The following is a 19959-nucleotide window of genomic DNA, read 5'->3' as shown; positions in this document are numbered from 1 at the left end:
GTAGCTTGGATTTTATTGCTATTGGACAGTGAAGACCAGGGGAGAACTGGGAATCTTAGAGGGTTGCCATTTCAGTTACAATTTTCTCCTTAGAATCTCTTTTGTCCCCAGAGGAGTGAAAGAGTACATGATTTCTTTTCCAGGTGAGATTCTCCCCCATACCTTGTAGGGTTCAACAGGATCAAGCTATCAGATCACACTGTTATCCAATAGATAGTCAAAAGATAATAAATGAATGAGGGGAATTCTCCTCACACCACAGCTGTCTATTACATGCATTTATTAGAAAGAGGCTAATGAATATGACCCGAGAAGAGGGTCCGAAAAATACTGGGGTATCCTAAAGAGAAGGTGTGTTCTCTGGAGATGAGATGACTCCTCTGCCTTTTCTTTCTTTTTGACTGTTCCAGAACGCTGTGATGACTGGGGACTAGATACCATGAGGCAGATCCAAGTGTATGAAGATGAGCCAGCTCGTATCAAGTGCCCACTCTTTGAACACTTCTTGAAATATAACTACAGTACAGCCCATTCAGCAGGCCTTACTCTGATCTGGTATTGGACAAGGCAGGACCGGGACCTTGAGGAGCCGATTAACTTCCGCCTCCCTGAGAACCGCATTAGTAAGGAGAAAGATGTGCTCTGGTTCCGGCCCACACTCCTCAATGACACAGGCAACTATACCTGCATGTTAAGGTAGCTTGACCCTTGTGGCGACTTTCTCTTTTCCCTTTCATTCCTGAACCGTTTTCCAAGCGATGCATGGGCTGTGAAGGTGGGAAGGGGAAGAAGGAAGCATGTAGAGAGATTTACACTTCACCACATTGGCTTAGCTGAGGTTAGCTGAAAGAGATGTGCAGAGAAAACGGTTGAGCTTCTGAGAACATTCTCAATAAGTGGTTCCTTTTCAAACCTGACATACATCGGGGTTGTCTAGAGGTGGAGGCTTGTTCATTTGTTCCCTTTCCCTGACATGAATCTGCCTCCACGTCTGCCTCACCTGAAGGTGTATCCGTGTCCCTGGACAATGAAGAGGGCAGGCAGTAGAACCCATTCGTATCTGTTATTCTTGGCAACTTTTTAAGTACCTAGCACAAATAAAGCCTCAGGATGCCGTATAAAGGAAAGAATATCTGAGAGGCATTAAATATACTTAGAACAGGACTTTTCAAACTTTTCCACCAAAATTTCCCTAAAAAGCAAATGAATACCGGATCTCTGGGAATCTAAGAATATATTCCAAAGCACCCTACCATTACTGCAAAATTTCTTTCAAATCCACTTTTTTTTCTAAAAGTTCAATTACATTTTTCATTTTACTTCACAATATACCAGTTTTCCTTTTACAACAGATTAATTTTGTTTTTCCTCTGGGGGAAAAAAAAAAAAAAAAACCTTGAAAAAAGTGAGGGTCCTTCTGAAAAATAGCCATTTTAAGGCTTAGTACTTTGGCTACTTTTTTTTCCTGAGGTCCCTTTTTAGCTTCCAGGCTTTATTTTATTTTTTAAACTCTCATCTGGGTTGTGAATTTTTTTTTTTAAAGATAGTTTCCTACTATTTAATAGTACATTGGCTTTCCTAGGTCTTCCATAACAAAATACCACAGACTGGGTGGCTTAAACAATGGAAATATGTTTTCTCATAATTCTGGAGGCTAGAATTCCAAGATTAAGGTGTCAACAGGGTCGGTTTCATTCATCTCTCCTTGGCTTGTAGATAGACATCTTCTCTCCATGTCTTCACATCATTTCACCCCTGTGTCTTCTGTGTCCTAATCTCCTCTTCTTATAAGAGCATCAGTTATATTGGATTAAGGCCCACCCATATTACCTCATTTTACCTTAATTACCTCTTTCAAGACCTATCTCCAAATACAGTCAAATTCTGAGGTATTCAACTTCGACATATGAATTTAGGGTGGGGGACACCATTCAGCCCATAGTGATAGAGCTGGATGACATAACAATAACAGAAGAACATAACAGAATAATAAGTAAGCCCAGACCTTCTTCTGAATGCTCCTTGTCTCTCATGGATGTTATAAGTGTTCTTTGATGGAGAACTATGACTATGTTTTGATAAATTTAAACAATGTTATGATTTAGTGAGAAAGGACTTCTCTATCACAGAAAAAAGCATATTGATCACTGTGGCTTGGGAGTCCCTTGTAACCTCTTCAGTCCCTTCTGAGGCTTTTACCCCTTCTATTTAATTTTGTTGGAGTTAAATCTAGACTGGGATGTGAACTTCCAAGGAGCCTGAAATACTCATGTGTCCATTGTTTATGCCCTAATACAGCTTTGGTATCTATACCCACACAATGAGAAAGCTGGCCTAAATGTTCTTTGAGCTCCTTTTCATCTTTGGCAATTGTTACTCTAGTAACATTTCACACATACACCTTGGCAAATACCTGGGGAAGAGTCATCAATAGCTTTCTGGTTGACCTTGGTCTCTACTATGCATTCTAGTGCTTCAGTATCTCTATTTTTTTTTCCTTATCAACCCACTACTTCTTTAGAGCTCTCCTCCAAACTTTTCCAGCCTTCTTTTATATTATAGGAACAGGGCTCATGACTGTCTAGGCCTGAGTATACCTTTAGTGTTATTTATCAATTTCCGGATTGCCATCTCTTCAGTTTACCTGTCTGCCTATCTTCTAAAGGAAATTTGAATTAAACTTACATGGTGGCAGTACCAGGATCTTCCCATTGTCCTGTGGTGATTCCTAAACTGAGAATGACCTTAAACTGAACCATGTGAAATCATAGGTCTGATGTCATTAAGAAAATAAAGTTAAGATTAATCCTCTAGGATTCTACTGCTTGTATTCTTGCTTCAGTACCTCTATTAAGATAACATCCAGATTTGACTTATGGAGCTGGAAAAGTCAGTCCATTCATTGTTCATCACTTGATTTTATAGTCAGGAAATGTATCTTATTAAGCTGAAATTTACCTTCTATAACTTCCACCTATAGGGTACTTCTACTTAGAAGACCTTTTGTTATCTGTAGGTAAAGATTGTGCCTACCACTCTCCCTTTCCACCTTATTACCATTGTCATAAGTCATCCTTAAACACTCTCTCCTCCCATCCTGGGGAGGGTAATGAATTCTCCCACACTTTCCACTGGATTTAGTCTTAATTCATGAGTTATTGAGTATGTAATATGTCTTAAATAGAAATCACAAAAAGGGGTGGACAATGAATGACCCATTTACATATCACCCTAAAAAATCACTTATTTTTATTATCTATACTCCCTTTATTGTTTTACTATATGTAATACAGTTTTATGTATATTCCATGTATCCAACAAATATTTATTCAGTGCCTACTGAAAGTTTAGGCACTGCACTAGATGCAAGAAATAAAAGAAAACACATATGGTCGTGACTCTGTTTGAACTATGATAAATTCAATCAAGGAATTGTCCAAGGTGCTGAGAGGATGAGAGTACTAATTTAGATATGGGGTGTGTAGAGAATGACATAGACCTCCGTATGAAAGGTAGTGTGATAGGAAAAGAAGAACCCTCCAGGCCGATGAAATGACTTACACAAACATTAAAGGTATACAGTTCCCCACCATCTTTTTTTTTCTTTTTTTAAAGATTTTTTTTTTTTGATGTGGACCATTTTTAAAGTCTTTATTGACTATTTCTTCTGTTTTATATTTTGTTTTTTTGGCCACAAGACACGTGGGATCTTAGCTCCCCAATCAGGGATCAAACCCGCAACCCTGAACTGGAAGGCAAAGTCTTAACCACTGGACCGCCAGGGAAGTCCCTCCCCAGCCATCTTAACATGTTTTATGTGTTTGTTAGTTTTTTTCCTTCATGCTTGATTTTTTTACATATGTGTACAATAACTTTGGATGGCTTTACCATTTTTTTTTTTTTTTTTACAGTCTTCCTTTTCATAGGTTTTTCTACTGATTCCAATATCTTCCTTTCTGATATAGCACAGGATGGGCATTTTTGATCATGTGCTCTCTCTATTCTCACTTTTCCTACATCTATCATGTGAGAAAATCTCCAGAAATAAGATTACAAGGGCAAAGGCTAAGGCTTTTAAAAATGTTTTTGGAAACATATTTAATTTTCCAGAACTCGTTTATACCATTATCAACCAAGAGTTAATGTGCTGTTCTTACCTGTGCCTTACCAGTACTGAGTGTTATTAAGAATGTTTTAAGGGTAAAATTAAACATTATATATATGAATATACACACACACATACATATGTATGTTTAGGAACATATCTAAAAATCTAAATAGTTTATCAATAGTAGCTAATTGTGTCTGTTTTTATTCTTTTGTGTCAGTTGTTATAGGAAATACCTCCATAACACATTTAATTGCTACATGAACTTAATATATAAATAAAGTCTCAATACACAGCAGTACTTCACTTAGCTCATTTTAATGTATTTGCTGCATCAAAACAAATGCAAATGAGACTGCCCATTCATTGCATATTTTTCTTTTCAGGAACACTACATATTGCAGCAAAGTTGCATTTCCTCTGGAAGTGGTTCAAAAAGATAGCTGCTTCAATTCTCCCATGAAACTTCCAGTGCATAGATTATATTTAGAATATGGTGTTCAGAAGATCACTTGTCCAAACATCGATGGATTTTTTCCTTCTAGTGTCAAGCCAACCATCACTTGGTATATGGTAAGCAAACTAGAGGGCAGTTACCCTCTCTAAAATGACAATGATTATTTGTTGAGTTAATATAGAAACTGAGATTTTTCTCATCATCATTTCCTCCTTAATAACTTTATACAAATCTTTTACTGCTTCCTCACTTTGTACCATTTTAAAGGAAGTGGTGAAGATGCTTTGCCTCAACCCACCATGTCTTAAATTACATTCACTGGACTACCAGAACTACCTTATTTCTATTAACTTCCTGTGAAATACAATTTGAGAAATATTGCCCACTTCTACTCACTGCTGCGTGAAGTCAGAAGCTGCTAATTCATCTGGTGAATTTCATCTCTTTGGTTAATAAGTACTGTATTTTATTATTTGTATGTGTTTTCATGTTTGCCTTCCTTTGTGGGCACAGTCGATCTGTGGTCTATTACACATCTGAGAGCTTTGGAAAGTATTTAATCAAAATATGAAAGTGTTGGAAGATGACACTTGGGGCAGCAGCATAGTTTTCTAATCTCTTCAAATATCCACCTGAGCCAAAGCCAAAAACTCCTGAAAAACATTTAAAACAAAACTCAGTGACAAGTTATCCATAAGAATCACTTTCAGTAAAATAAGTGAGATAAATCACCACTACAACCCATATAGAATCAGAGTCTATAGAGAAGGAAGCTGATGGAAATAATATGGCATCTGGCAGGCTCAAGAACAGGAGAAACCCAAAAAAGCCAGTGGGTGAAGCAATTTGAGAATAGCAGCCGAAATTTTGCTCTCTAATAGAGAGTGAGTCCAAGCAGCCTATAGCAAGACATTTTGAAGGAATTGGAATAGTTCTAGTGCCTCGGAACTCTGAAAAACAACCACCCACACTGAGGAAAAACTGCTAGGAGTGGAATCAAAATAAACAGGATCAGAGTAATGTAGACAAAGGAAGGAGAACCTGCTGAGAATGGAGGAGCAGAACAGAGTCAGGAAATATCAAGACTGTAGTTTTGAAGAAGGATCTCTGTGAAATTGGAAAATCCTGCCGAATCCTAAAGCTCAGAAAAACTAGTTTTACATAATAATGAGCAACAAAAAAATCAAGGTAAAATCCCATTCAAAGCTGTAAGAAAAAAGGAGAATAAGAAGCAGAATAACATTTCTATAGAAGAAAATAAAAGCATTCCAGAACGACCTATTGCAACCTACTGTTTCAAAAATTGGCACAAAGACATTAAGAAGTGATGCAAAATGAGAAAGAATAACAATAAAAATCAGAAAATTCCAAAAATTATACAGCTCAGTAAAAACTTAGAAGAAAATTAATTATTTCAGAAATAAATCTAAACTAAGAGGAGCAAACAGAAAATAAACACAACAAACAATACCTTAAGATTAAAAGAAAGTGGAATGGAGAAAAATTTTTGATCAAAAATAAATGATGAATAAAAATAAAAAGGTTAGAATGGATATAACAATATCATATAAAGTAGACTCTAAGATGATTAATATTATCAGAGATAGAAATGACTTTTCAGAATAATAAAAGGGTCAACTCATCAGGAAGGCATGAAAATAATAAAAAAGTATATATGCTTAATAACAGTGCTTCAAAATACATGAAGGAAAAGTTGACAAAATTAAAAGAAGAAATAGACAATTCTACAATCCTAGTTCAAAATTCTAGTATCTGTCTCTGTTTAAGCCATTAATGAAGTGACTTAGGAAGCCAACTTTAAGAGTTTTCCATTGGCCAAGGATGGAAGAATTTAAACTTTAGTAAGGATATTAATTGCAATAGGTTGAATCTCATGAATTAAATTTAAATCCATAAGTTCATAATGCTATTTCAAAATATGGCCACATTTGGATGAGAATAGGAAATAAAAATTTTACTTTGAAAACCGGTAAGTAAAGGTGAAAAAAAGCCAAGATTTTATTCTGCCTTTTCTATAAGAAATGTATTGACATATTGAGTAATGACATAGTGCAGGGAAGTGTACTTTTATAAAAGTATATAATCACTTTGCAAACCCCAATGAATTACTAAATCTAATCATTATGCATCATTGACTGTTAATATCATAAGGAGAGAAACAGCCACTTTTCTTCTGATGAAAGAACACAATATTACCTATAATTGTGCCAAATGGATTCAATCTGAGTCTGATAAAACCTTTGGATCCTGCTGCCATTTTTGCAGGAAATATAGAGAACAGAGGAATGTATTGATCTGCACCATGAGTTTGCAATCAGAAAAATCTAAATTGTGAGACACACTACAGGCCAAATGTCTTGTGTTAGTCAACAGATAAATTGCAAAAAAAAGAAAGGCATAGAGTGGGAATGTATAGATTAAAAGAAACGTAAAACATTTAAAACACTAGAGTGGATGAGAATATAGTATCTAAGGACATATATGAGTGATAAAATCGTACATGGAAACAAGGAAGTGACTTCACTATGAAGGTATAGATAGATGCTACTTTGGGGGATAGTAAAGAAGGTGTGATTGACATGGGACATGTGAAAGGCTTTCAAGGGTGACTGGTAATGTTCTATTCCTGGACCTGAGTGGTGGTTTTAAAAGTATTTGCTTTATACTAATTCATTAACTCACACATATGTTTTGAGTGTTTTTCATATATGCTTCATTCTATAGTAAAATGATTAAGAGGAAGGGAGATGATAGGAAAGGAAGGGGAGGTAGAGGAGACTGATTTAATATATATAACAACCAATTGCAATATATGGACATTAAGTGGATCATGTTTTATTGAAACAAACTATAAAACATGTTATGAGAAAGTCAGGGAAATATGAACACAGACAGAATATTGATGATATCAATAAGTTATTATTACTTTTTAAATTATGATAATGGTAATGTAGTTATGTTTTCAGGAGGGGTCTTGTCATTTAGAAATACACACAGAAATATTTACAAATTAAATTGTATAAAGTCTGTGATTTGCTTTGAAATAATATTGGGTTGCAGTGAGTGGGTATAGATGAAATAAGACATAGCCTGAATTGGTACTTTTGACTCTAGGTATGGGTACAGGGATCATTGTTTATTCTATGATTGTACTGTTCCATAGTAAAAAGGATTAAAAGAATTATATTAACAATTTGACATCAATAAGTGTAATATGTCTTCTGGTTAAAAAAATGTGTTCATCTATTTATCTGCAACAAGGTCTCTCGTTTCTAATGAGGTCCTATTCACTTTTTCTATATTTTGAATGCTTTATGATCTGAAAAAATAATTTTACTTTTATACATATTCTATTATTTTTCTCCTCTTTTTCCTCATGTATTCCGTCTGCCTGGAACATCCTCTTTTTCTTCTTTAGGACAAATCAAATTCTACACCTTTGTAAAATGTTCCCTGTACTCTCCAGCTGAAATAAATTTTCCCTCATATACCCTCAATTAGCTATTTATTTGTAACTGTTTCAATGTCACTTTTTACTTCCTTTATTGTTTTATAACCATTTATTCATGCATATATTCAACACATACTTGTTGAAGATCAACTGTATTCAATGCAATATATCTGGGGTCTGGGGGGTACACGGTAATGAATGTGATATATGCCCTCCCCAACATAGTCCCAAAGGATCTCAGTTTAATTCAAACAAATTTATAAATAAGAATTCCTGTTCTTATCAAAAAGAATTCTAAGTTCTACAAGAGTGTCAAAGAGAATGTATTATTGGTTTTAAGAAGAGGGACAGATTTACATACAGGTATTCTATGAGATTGACTATATCTTGAGGGCAAAGTTATGCCATATCCATCTCTGTATCTCCAATGATTCCCAGACTACTGGTTTTCCTGATTGGGCCGATGTCAGTGCTATTAACCAAGGTATGAAATAGCAGAGGAGGAACAGGTTTGGGGATCAAATAATGAATTTAGATAATGTCATATTGAGTTAGATTTATCTGTGTGACATCTAGGTGGCAGTGACCAATAGGTAGTGGCTACATGTGTATCAGTCTGGAGCTTATAAAAAAAAAATCAAAGCTGGAGACAGAGAATTGGATACATCTATGTGATAGTTGAAGCCCTTAAGAAGACAAAATAAAGTGAGAAGAGAAAAGGGCTAAGATAAAAATCTGGAGAGAATGTTTATGGGGTGAATGAAAGCACAAAGCCTGGAAAGAAGACCAAGAAAGGGCTTCCCTGGTGGCGCAGTGGTTGTGAGTCCGCCTGCCGATGCGGGGGACACGGGTTCGTGCCCCGGTCCGGGAAGATCCCACATGCCGCGGAGTGGCTGGGCCCGTGAGCCATGGCCGCTGAGCCTGCGCATCCGGAGCCCGTGCTCCACAACGGGAGAGGCCACAACAGTGAGAGGCCCGCATAATGCAAAAAAAAAAAAAAAAAAAAAAAAAAAAAGACCAAGAAAAAAAAGTCATGGTGGTAAAATCATCACCATGGCAGATAACCAACAATGTGCAGATGACTAAAGAGGGTAACCAGTAACCAGCCATCCTTTCTATTCTCTGATTATGAAAAGGTTGCTATGGATGTGTGTTATACTGCTTTTTATTTCTTTACGTTTTGGTAATTGACACCTTTACTCCTAAGAGTGCTTCCATGTTGGGAACAAAATAAGGATTCTTGGTAGCTGCATTTTCCTATCACTGTGTAGCAATGCTGCTATTGTTTTTTGCTTTCCACCTTCTACAGTCACTCCCTGCATCCACCAAGGTATTTGACCCTCCTACAGTAGTCCTCTTTCAGTTGTTATCAGCTGAATTCCCTATCTTGACATTGTAGAAATGGTCTCTTTTAGTAATACAAATAACTCTATGGAGTTAAAAGACACATTAATCAGTTCCAGCAAATTTGCTTCCCTGTTAGCGGAAGGATGAAAACTGATGAATTGAAAGAAGGAAAAGGGAACTAACATTTCTTGCATCTTACTAGTACAATATATTGTGCTACGTACTTTAAATGTTATCACATGTAATACTCATCACAATCCTTCAAGGTAGATATCATCCTTGTATAGATTAGGAAACAGATGTTTGGAGACATAAACAATAAAAGTTAACATTTATTGAGCACAGTAATTCTTCTAAATGCTTTAATAATTTCACTCATTATCGATATCTCAACGTGAGGTGGACTCTCTTGTTTTCTCCGTTTTTTAGTCAGGAAACTGAGGTGTAGAGTGGTTGAGTGATTTGTCCAAGATTCAGCACTATGCAATCTGTATCAAGAGCCCAGACTTTTACATTATCTTATATAATTTGCTCAAAATAATCCAGCTAATAATAGAAGAATCTGGAATTTCAGGCCAGTTCTGTGTGGTTCCAAGACATATGCTCTCCAGAAATGGCACAGGGAGGGTGGTCTAGTCTTTACTTCTGGGGGGTAGGGCACTTTGAAGGGCAGAGCAATCTTTGAACACAGATTGGGTTGTAGGCTGGACTGTGGAACATAAGGAAACCTGTGAAAAGAGAGCCCTGGAAAATCATAAGGTGCTCAGAAAAGCTGAGATTGGAGGGAACAGAAAATCTAAAATTTGTATTTTAGAATCTTAGGTTAATGGGGCAGGATTGAACTTTCTTCCTCTGCATGTCTTCTCTTCTCTCATCCTGTCTTCTGCATGGCATGGTTTTCTTCATTCAGGGCCCAGAATTCACAGTTCTCTAGTTCAACAATCCTGTGAGTCAAATTGATGTTCAGTAAATGTTTGTTGAGTAAGCCAGGATTTGTAACCAGCCTAGAAAGCAAAACATGGTTTGTAAGTGATTTACTGAATTTCAAATAGCCAGCTTCTAAAAGAACTCTGGAACACAACATGTATATAAATTGGAGGCTGCCTGTTTATTCACATGGTCTTCCAAATATATAGTAGTAATGACACAGGTAAGCATGATCTTGTTGTTGTTTTTACTATTATTATGAAATGTATTCAAAGAACTGAGCTTTAAAATATGGCAAGCCATCTTAACATTCATATTACTGGGTTATTTCTCTTTCTCATTGTTATAATTAGGTATTTGAATTATTTTTCCTAAAGACACTTATAAAAACAAAGTCAGTTTTCCCCTTCTTACTAAGGATCAGAAGGACCACTTTATTGGGTGCTTTGGATGTTACATTTATAGCAGCTGCTGAAATGCTCTCAATTGCTATTTAGCAGAGTAGATATCATTCTGGATATCAGTTTTCAAAAAGCTGGTTGTCCTTGTCCTCAGTGTGATCATTAAAATTGGTATTTTACATCCACCTTTAATTTTCAGTGTGAAATTAAGCAGAATTGTACAGGTATTGTTTATAAATCTCTCAGAAAATAGGAAAATCTTTGCTTTCTCTGACAAAGTGCCATCAGGAAAGCACATTTCTAAAACAGTGCCAGGCTTGGCCTTCTTGTTGTCATAGCACATATGGTTGGGAAGTTAGTCCAAGGTCTATCTAATAGACTTTATTTTTAAAGTGCTTGTTTCAATTTGATCTGACAGCTTAGTTTGGTTCTTTATCTCCTCCCTTTTCCTAAAGTCCCTATATAGTGATTTTTAACCTTTGGTATGAAGGAAGTGTGTATCATATTTTCTTTCCAAACTATACATATTTATAAATTTATTTATTTATTTATTTTATTTAGTTTTGGCTGTGTTGGGTCTTCATTTCTGTGCGACGGCTTTCTCTAGTTCCGGCAAGCGGGGGCCACTCTTCATCGCGGTGCGCAGGCCTCTCACTGTCGCGGCCTCTCTTGTTGCGGAGCACCGGCTCCAGACGCGCAGGCTCAGTAGTTGTGGCTCACGGGCCCAGTCGCTCCGCGGCATGTGGGACCTTCCCAGACCAGGGCTTGAACCCGTGTCCCCTGCATTGGCAGGCAGACTCTCAACCACTGTGCCACCAGGGAAGCCCTATACATATTTAATTCCATATTTTCTTTCCAAACTATGCATATTTAATTATGTATATATGCATATATACACATAGCATTCTACATATAATTTCAGGGCTTCTGGGGACCTAAGATTCATCTTTTAAACTTAAACTCAGTTCAGACATCTGTGAAGCCTTGAGGTTCAGTTAGGCTGAGTGAATCACCCACTCTACATTTTGACAGCACTTAATTTATATCTCATTTTTGTTACTATAATGATTGCATAGCATCTTTGTTACTATAATGATTGCATTTCTCTCTTCTGTACTAAGTAGTGACTTCTCTCCTTTGCTTTCCCTTGACTATCAAGTGCATATCACAAAGCTGAGCCAATATACTTTGTATTTAGGAATTGATTAAATAATTGAATGAATTAGACTGGAGTAGAAAATTCCATGGAAATAAGGGCCATTTCTGTTTTTACTGGCTACTTACTGTATGCCCAGCTCCTAACACTGTGCCTGACACATAGGGGAGATTTCATAAGTATCTATCGCATAGACACAGTTCTGCTGTGTCTATGCATGACATAGTTCTCATTGAAAGTGACTGATGTATAAAACTCTTATGAGTCTTTGTGAACAAGTGTGGTGTATTTTATAACAACTTAATCTTGGAAGCAAAAATGTCAATAGATATTTCTAACTGTTTTAACCTCATAACTCAGTTTAACTCTTTGTATCCTTACTTCCACTTTCCCCACCCATCCTACAACTCACCCATCCCATGTCTTATAAGTCTATATACTCACCCTCTTATTATCATTTGCATACCACATGAGCTTGCAGCTCCATGTCTATGTATTTGCTTCTCTGCTTCAGTTCATATTTTTGATCATGCAACACCAATGTATTGAGCATTTACCATGTGTCCAGTATTGCGCAAGTAGCTGGCTATGCAGATACAGTACTCATCCACCTGCCCGACCACTTTACCCCATAGAAGTAAATTTTCTGGAGAAAGAGATAAGTGAAAAGAGATCATTATGATAAAGTTAGTTAAGTACTAACATGGAGGGCAAAATGCTATAAGAGTGAAGGGAAGTTGTTTACACTTTTTCCTGTCTCTGGAGCGTCTTTCTCCATGCCTGCCCTCCTCCTGAATAACTGTTAATAGTCTACACATCCTTTAAGATCCAGTTCAGGTCTTCTTTCTCCATGAAGAGTTTCTAAATGTTTTCTGTTTGGTCTTCTTCCTCCACTTCCCCACCCCAGTATGCCTTTCACAGCATTTGTTGCAATCCTCCACTAGACTGCTTACTTACAGGTTAAGAACTGTGTCTTTTCCATCCTTGTGCCTTAACACAGTTCTTTAAAAGTTGTAGGTTTACTGAATGGACATATTTATTCTTATTTAGTCATGCCATCCCCTCACCCACACCCCGTACCTCACCACATGATTTATTTCCTCTCAAGGATCTCAAAATCATTTCTTATGCTGTTCTTTACCTATATACTGCGGTAAGTTGCCATGGCTACCATTATGTGGTTGAAAAGTTGCTCTCCTATTTAACTTCTCTCTTTTAAATTCAGAATGAGGAACTGATGGCTCAACTAAATGAATGACTTGTCTTCTGGTCAGACAAGTGTTTGCTTCATAGTGGAATCCACTTACTGTTAACCTATTTCTTATATTTGGAAACATGTTTTTATTATTCTTTGGGTATTGAGAGCTTTGTTCATATCTTTTTTTTTCCCCTGGATTCCAAATAAATGATTTTGAAATCATCAAAAAGGTTGCAGGATTTATTTTCAAGAATAGTTTATTATGTTTAAAAATGCCCTTTGTTTCTTAGGCCCATGAAGGGCCTAGTGAAGCAGCTGCTTATAAGACGTAGAGAGAGCTCATCAGATACTACAGACTAAAGTTAATGGATATTTATAGTTCAACAATGCCCTGAAGCTACCCTTACCACATACATAAACACTTATAATGTAAAATATTTTCTTCATTTCCTTTTCTAACATAAGTCTAAAGCTTTTAATTATTTTTCTTTTTCCTTTTTTGTTTATTTCTTTTTTTTTTAGTTAATTTAATTTTTCATGGTCAGATTTTTCTGAATAGTAGATTAGACCCCAAAGTTTTCCATTACTTTTTATGGAATATGCCTCAATTTGAAATAATTTTCTAGACAAATCAGCTCCAAGAAAAACCTGTCCTCAGCCTACATTTTTATCCTACCTTATGGAAAGAAGAGAGAATCCCAGAGAACCTGACTTACAACACTGACACATAGGTCCAATGATAGTCTTAGGCACATCCAGCCCAAATTTCAAGTTCATCCTCAAGAGTCTGGAATAGGTGAAGAGAAAGGGGGAGCTGGCAAGAGATCAACACACACCTGTTTTATAACACTTTCCTTGCTATTTAGATGTGTCAGATTCCATTTTTCTGTTAATGATAAGTCCATGAGGGTGGATTCTTTGTTCTATTCAGTGCTGTACTCTCAGAACCTCAAAAAGTGCCTGGCATGTGGTTTATTGATTAATACTCAAGGGTGAATGAATGAATGAATGAATGAGAAGACTTTGAGTCAGAAGCATTTCTTTATATTTGTAGCACATACTATGACTCCTAAAACGATGTGTTTGAAATAGTTTTTACATAAATGATATTTGGTGAGTAAAAAAAAAATTTTTTTTTAACATTTTATTAAGAAGTACTGTTGGCAAGTTTAGTATTAAGAGCTAACTTCTCATACTGAAAAGTATGCTTTTCCAGTTTACCACTAATTGTAAGAATCAGCCTCATATAAGAGTCACACCACACTATTAACACTGAGACTGGCCCCAGATAGGTCAGGACCACAGTGTAGTGTGAGACAGTGTCAGGTGGGATTAAGAGCAAGGGCTACAAAACACGTAGATCTAGGTTTAAATTCCAGCTCTGACACTGCTTGGCTCTATGATAATGGCAATCGCTTAACCTTTATAGTCCTTTGTATTTTCATCTATAAAATGGGCAGAAGAGCATTCCAAATTTGCTAAGTTTGGAATAAGGATTGGATGTGATAATGGAGTATACCTAAGCACAGGTCTCAGGATAATTTTTTCAGCCTCAAGTAATGGATGAAAATTGATGTTCATTATTGGTTAAGAAGCTAGTAAAAGACCTTTACTCAGCTGTGTAAAAAACTGAGTTTTAGCTCTGCACTGTGTTACCTAGAATATCTCTTTATCTATCTCATTTTTTTCCACCTGAAAACTAGGGCATATTTAGTCTGATCTGTCTACTTCACAAGGACTTAAGAACAGCTAAGCTAACACATGGAAGAGGCAAATAGCTTTGAACTGTTTAAATGAAAGGTGCCAGAAAAATCAAATAGAGTTCTATAGATAGTCTAAACTCAATTTAAACCAAATCTGACATAAATTTATTATAAGAGTACAGGGCTTTATGGCCTTATACTTTGTAATAACCTTAGAGTATTAAAATATTGTGTTGATGTGACAATTTTCTAGTGTCACTCCTTATCAAAACAGGATAAATTGTATTCAGAAAAATAACTGAGTATATGTCATTGTCCTCTTCATGATCATCTCCATGAATCAAAAGTTTAACACTATTTCTAAACGATGCTATTTCCTGTGACAAAGAATTACAAAATGTGCCACTTAGTGTAACTGTCATATTTCAAAACACATGCTCCAGGAATTGAAGTAAGAAAACCTCGAGGATAGAAGAATTAAAGTTAAATATGTGAACACGGGAAATTGAAAGTACAACCTGGTAATAGACTCCCAGATTATTAAAGATCAAGAGGACCCAATTCTTTTTGTCATAGATGAAGTATTGATTTTTAAAAGACAAACACAAGTTTTTCTAAAAGTAAATGTTCAATGCATATTTTTGTCAAATATGATGTATTGATTTTTTTCTTGAAAAGAAAAAAAGTAAAATGATATAGTCAATTAGTGGGGCTGCGAGATCCAAAACAGGATTATAGTTATGTTGAATGAGATATTTTAACCTCAAAATTAAAAAAAAAAACATAGTTATATGAAAATATGAGTTGGAGCACAAATAAACTCTTAACTCTTGGTAAGACTCATAAAATATATTTTATTTTTAAATTCTGGAGTCTGTACTATTCAACTAAAAAAAAATGGGATAAGTAGAAGAAAAACAAAGAAGTTTGGAAATAACTGATACGGTGATTCACAGATTGATCAAGAATGCCAAAACCAGACATCTAAAACAGTGCCTAGTTTGTCAGCATGACTGTATTTCTGAATTAACATAATCAGTGAAAAAACATAGAAAAATGAAAAAAATTGTTCTTTAAGTAGCAGGGTATACATTTACTTAATTTGCCTTAATCATTTTTTGAAACTTCAACCTTGCTTTACTATTAACTTGGAATTCCCAGAATTTGAATACTAGATCTTGAGACAGGAAGCTTGTGCTTTTGAATTCATATTTCAGTTAAGAATGTTAATTTTCCTCTTGCAGAAATGGTAATAAAAATTACTGCATTCATTCTTTGCAGAAACATCATCAAATACATGAGCAAAATAGTTTTGTGAAAAGTATAGTTTAGTTTTGTAAAAAGTATAGCCAGCATAGATATTTCTACGTTCTGTGCAAAGTTAGATGTGTATGCATATATTTGTTTGTATACTTTCTATGCATGTATCTAAATAGTAAACATCTTTTCCTTTACTTCTTCTTAGGGCTGTTATAAAATACACAACTTTAATAATGTAATACCCGAAGGCATGAACTTGAGTTTTATCATAGCCATGGTTTCAAATAATGGAGATTACACATGTGTTGTTACGTATCCAGAAAATGGACGTACCTTCCATCTCACAAGGACTCAGACTGTAAAGGTGGTAGGTAAGCATGATTTGTATTAAGTGTGCACAACAAAATGCAATAATTTTGTTTAGGCTCTTAAGAGTTTATTACAAACAAGTGTGTAAATTCTGAAAGAAAAGAGGGTTATCTTTTATCTTCACTGCACTATTCCCAAGGCCTCAGCAATTCCACATAGATAGTAGGCATTTAACAACTATTGTTCTACTGAATGAATATGTGGATGAATGAAGTAAAGGCAGCTTGGAGAGTGAAAAGAGTGCCGGACATATCTGTGTTCAAATTATACCATTGCCATTTATTAGCACTATGACTTGCCTGTACTCTAGGACTACAACAACTTAACATTTAGTATAGTTCAGAATATTAGAAATAATATACATATTATGCTAATGCAGTTCCAGGCAAGCAGTAGAAACTCAATGAATATTAGTTAATACTGTTGTCAAAAAAAGCATTTTACTTGAATTAAGTAAAATATGTCTTTTATGTACTGGAACTTCTATAGCGATTGCTGAAGCTATTTGCTGGAAGTGCTCAACCATTGCTTTCTTTGGGGGTGAGAAACTAGAGAAGTGGAAAGGACATTGTCTAGGCAGAGTCAACAGACTCCCATCAGGCCTAGAAATCAAGAGAACCAGTGTCAGGATAGGTGGCATTTAGCAGAGAGCCCTAAATACTACTGCACCCACTGTGCAGGGCTTCCTGGTGGCGCAGTGGTTGAGAGCCTGCCTGCCAATACAGGGGACGTGGGTTTGAGCCCTGGTCCGGGAAGATCCCACATGCTGCAGAGCAGATGGGTCCATGCGCCACAGCTGCTGAGCCTGCACTCTGGAGCCCACAAGCCACAACTACTGAGCCTGCGTTCCTAAAGCCCGTGCTCCACAACAAGAGAAGCAACTGCAATGAGAAGCCTGCACACCACAACGAAAAGTAGCCCCCACTCATTGCAACTAGAGAAAGCCCGCGAGCAACAATGAGGTCCCAGTGCAGCCAAAAGTAAATAAATAAAAATAAATAAATTTATAAAAAAGAAAAAAAAAGAGCATATCAGAGTGAGATTTTTTCATACCCCATCTTTTAATAGATGGAAACATTGAGTCCCAAAAACGGAAACTAACCTGCTTAGAGAAGCTCCCTGAGTTAGTGGAAGAAGTAATTCTAAATCCCAGGCTTCTGACTCTGTGTTTAGGGCTTTTTCTACTAGTCTGACACCAAGTTCAGCACAGTTTTTTTAAAGGGCTTTAACATAGTGCAAATAAAATTCACATCAAACAATTTTGTAATCACTTCTCTTTCTCTGCTTACCTTTGGAATAATGCTGAATTGGGGACGGATTCAGAAGAAAAATCAGACTAAATTTAGAACCTAACATGAATGGACATTGAAAGTCACATGAATAATCTAACCATATATTCCTCTTGGTAATTGTTTCCAATGTATATATACTTCAATGTATTCATTTTTGGAGAGTTGGGAATAGGCATACATGTTCACTTTGACTTATAGAAATAGAAGTTGACAAACACATATGTGAGGAGTGTGTTTCTTATCCAACTCCCAAGTTTGTTTTTTAAAACTGAAGTATTGAGTACTTATTATATACCAGTAGGATGTTTTAATATGCATTACTTAATTTAATCCACATAATGAACCTGTGAGGTAAATTTAATTACTCTGAAAATCTAATTTAGTCAACTCTAAGATGAGAGTAAGTTTAAGTAAAAAAAAAAAATTTGTATGGTTTGTATATGGTCAATTCAAGGTTAGAACCCTGGTCATTAAATCTTTGAAACTTCTACACTTAAATACTACACTATTAAACCCTTTCAGGGCATCTTTCTTTCAGTTTAGGAATATATAATGTTATAAAAAGCAGCAATCCTATGAATGAACATTCAATAACTAGATAACAGGTAGACTTACGTACTGACCTCACAATTGTGATTTTGAATTTTCCATTTGCTTGTTCATTAATTAATACTTACTTATTTAACCATTTCCCAAACACTCTGGCATGTTGAAGAGAAATATATAGAAAAGAAACAATTGAGAAAGACTTGAAATCAATTAATTATTAAGTAGTATGAGAAAGAAGTTTATCTCGTATAGGCTTTGGGAAGCAAAAACACTGGATAAACATTCTATCCAAAACATGAAGGATCCTCAGTATATATGTTTTTCCTTTGTTTGCTTCTTTTAAATGAAAGAAGTGTTGTAATTGACTATCCATTGACTGTGGGCCCTCTCAAGAATTGGCAAACTATGCCAGGAAGTTGGGCAATGCTTTACTGAAGAGCAGAATTTTGAAATGGGTTATGTGGAATAAAGGCTACATGATTTGACGTCATATCCCTTTGTCCTTCCTCTCTATCACAGGCTCTCCAACTGATGCATTGCCTCCCCAGGTCTATTCACCCACTGATCTTGTGGTCTACGAGAAAGAACCGGGTAATTATAGCTGTGCCTCGGAATATCAGTTAGATTCTCTTAATTACAAGGAATAAAATGTCACTTAAGTTAACACAAGAGAATAGAGGGGACATGTTTCTTTCTTGTAAAGAAACACATGAATTGAAACTGAAGTGCTCTCAGAAACCTAGTCAGCTTTGGGTATTAGCTGCTTCATTGATCTCGTGGGCAGCTCAGGGATTCTCTGCATCTCTCACAGCAGATGCTCCCTTCTCCCTCTGTGAGCAGTTTTCTTCTGATTAGCGATTTCTGTTTGATACAAACTTTAGCCTGTGCAGGGCTTTGGTTTACCGAGACTTCAACATGAGCACCAGATGTCCTTTAAACTTCTACCCCACTACAAAGGAGCAGGGGGTAGACCTGGAGTCAGAACTGTGAATTCAACAGGTAACAACTAATAGGACTAGTACACCTTGATTCAGAACACCATCGAATGCGTCCGCTGGCGTCCTGGGTTTCCTTTTAGTTTTCATAATTTTTCATTCTAGACAAAAATCATTTGGAACTGACCAAATAAGGCATAATCTGTTATTCTTCTGACTCAAAGCCTCTCACAGTTAATTTGAAAAACCATAGAAAATTTTAACATTCTCTATATTGCATCCTTACCAATAAATTCACTTCAAACCCAATGAAAAGTATAAAAGAAAATTTGTTTAAAATGTACTAAAGATAATAGAAGCCGTGTTCAACATAGGTGGAGAACAACGACATACCCCCCCCCCCCAAATTAAGAAAAGGTTTCAAATAGTGATCTGTCTTGTGAAAAAATAATACCAAGGGGAGTCTGCCAACCCCAAATGGACCAGATTTCCTAGAATCAGTAGTGGTTTTATGTATTAATATGAACATTCTTCCTGCTATCAGGGTAAACCCTTACTAATCTTCTAAATATCTTTCCTCTATCTATCATATTATGGTTATAAAAACATACCTGAATCCATATTCACTTTATAACTGGAGAGGAAGGCATAAAAACCATGCATTGGAAAAGAGGATAGAGTATGACCACTCAGTGAGACAAACCTGAGTTCAAATTGGGATGACAATATAATTTATCATCTCAACCCGGACACCTTTTGAGAGTGAAAGCAGTCGATATTAATAA

At 36.0% G+C, this 19959-nt stretch overlaps 1 protein-coding gene across 1 annotated transcript in view; it reads left to right on the top strand.

The window, feature by feature from the left end:
• Positions 1–19959, top strand: part of IL1RAP (interleukin 1 receptor accessory protein) — a gene marked incomplete at its 3' end in the record, with an annotated part of 113047 nt that overhangs the window by 65244 nt on the left and 27844 nt on the right. The window contains exons 3-6 of the mRNA XM_079705074.1: positions 411–696; positions 4495–4681; positions 16235–16400; positions 18759–18830. Coding sequence (XP_079561200.1) covers positions 411–696; positions 4495–4681; positions 16235–16400; positions 18759–18830 — 711 coding nt within the window. The remainder of the gene's footprint in view (positions 1–410; positions 697–4494; positions 4682–16234; positions 16401–18758; positions 18831–19959) is intronic.

This window comes from Hyperoodon ampullatus (genome assembly GCF_949752795.1).
Source record: "Hyperoodon ampullatus genome assembly, chromosome: 5".
Taxonomy (NCBI): Eukaryota; Metazoa; Chordata; class Mammalia; order Artiodactyla; family Ziphiidae; genus Hyperoodon; species Hyperoodon ampullatus.
The sequence above is the reverse complement of the archived record's forward strand: the minus strand, read 5'-3'. Positions and strand labels throughout refer to the sequence as shown.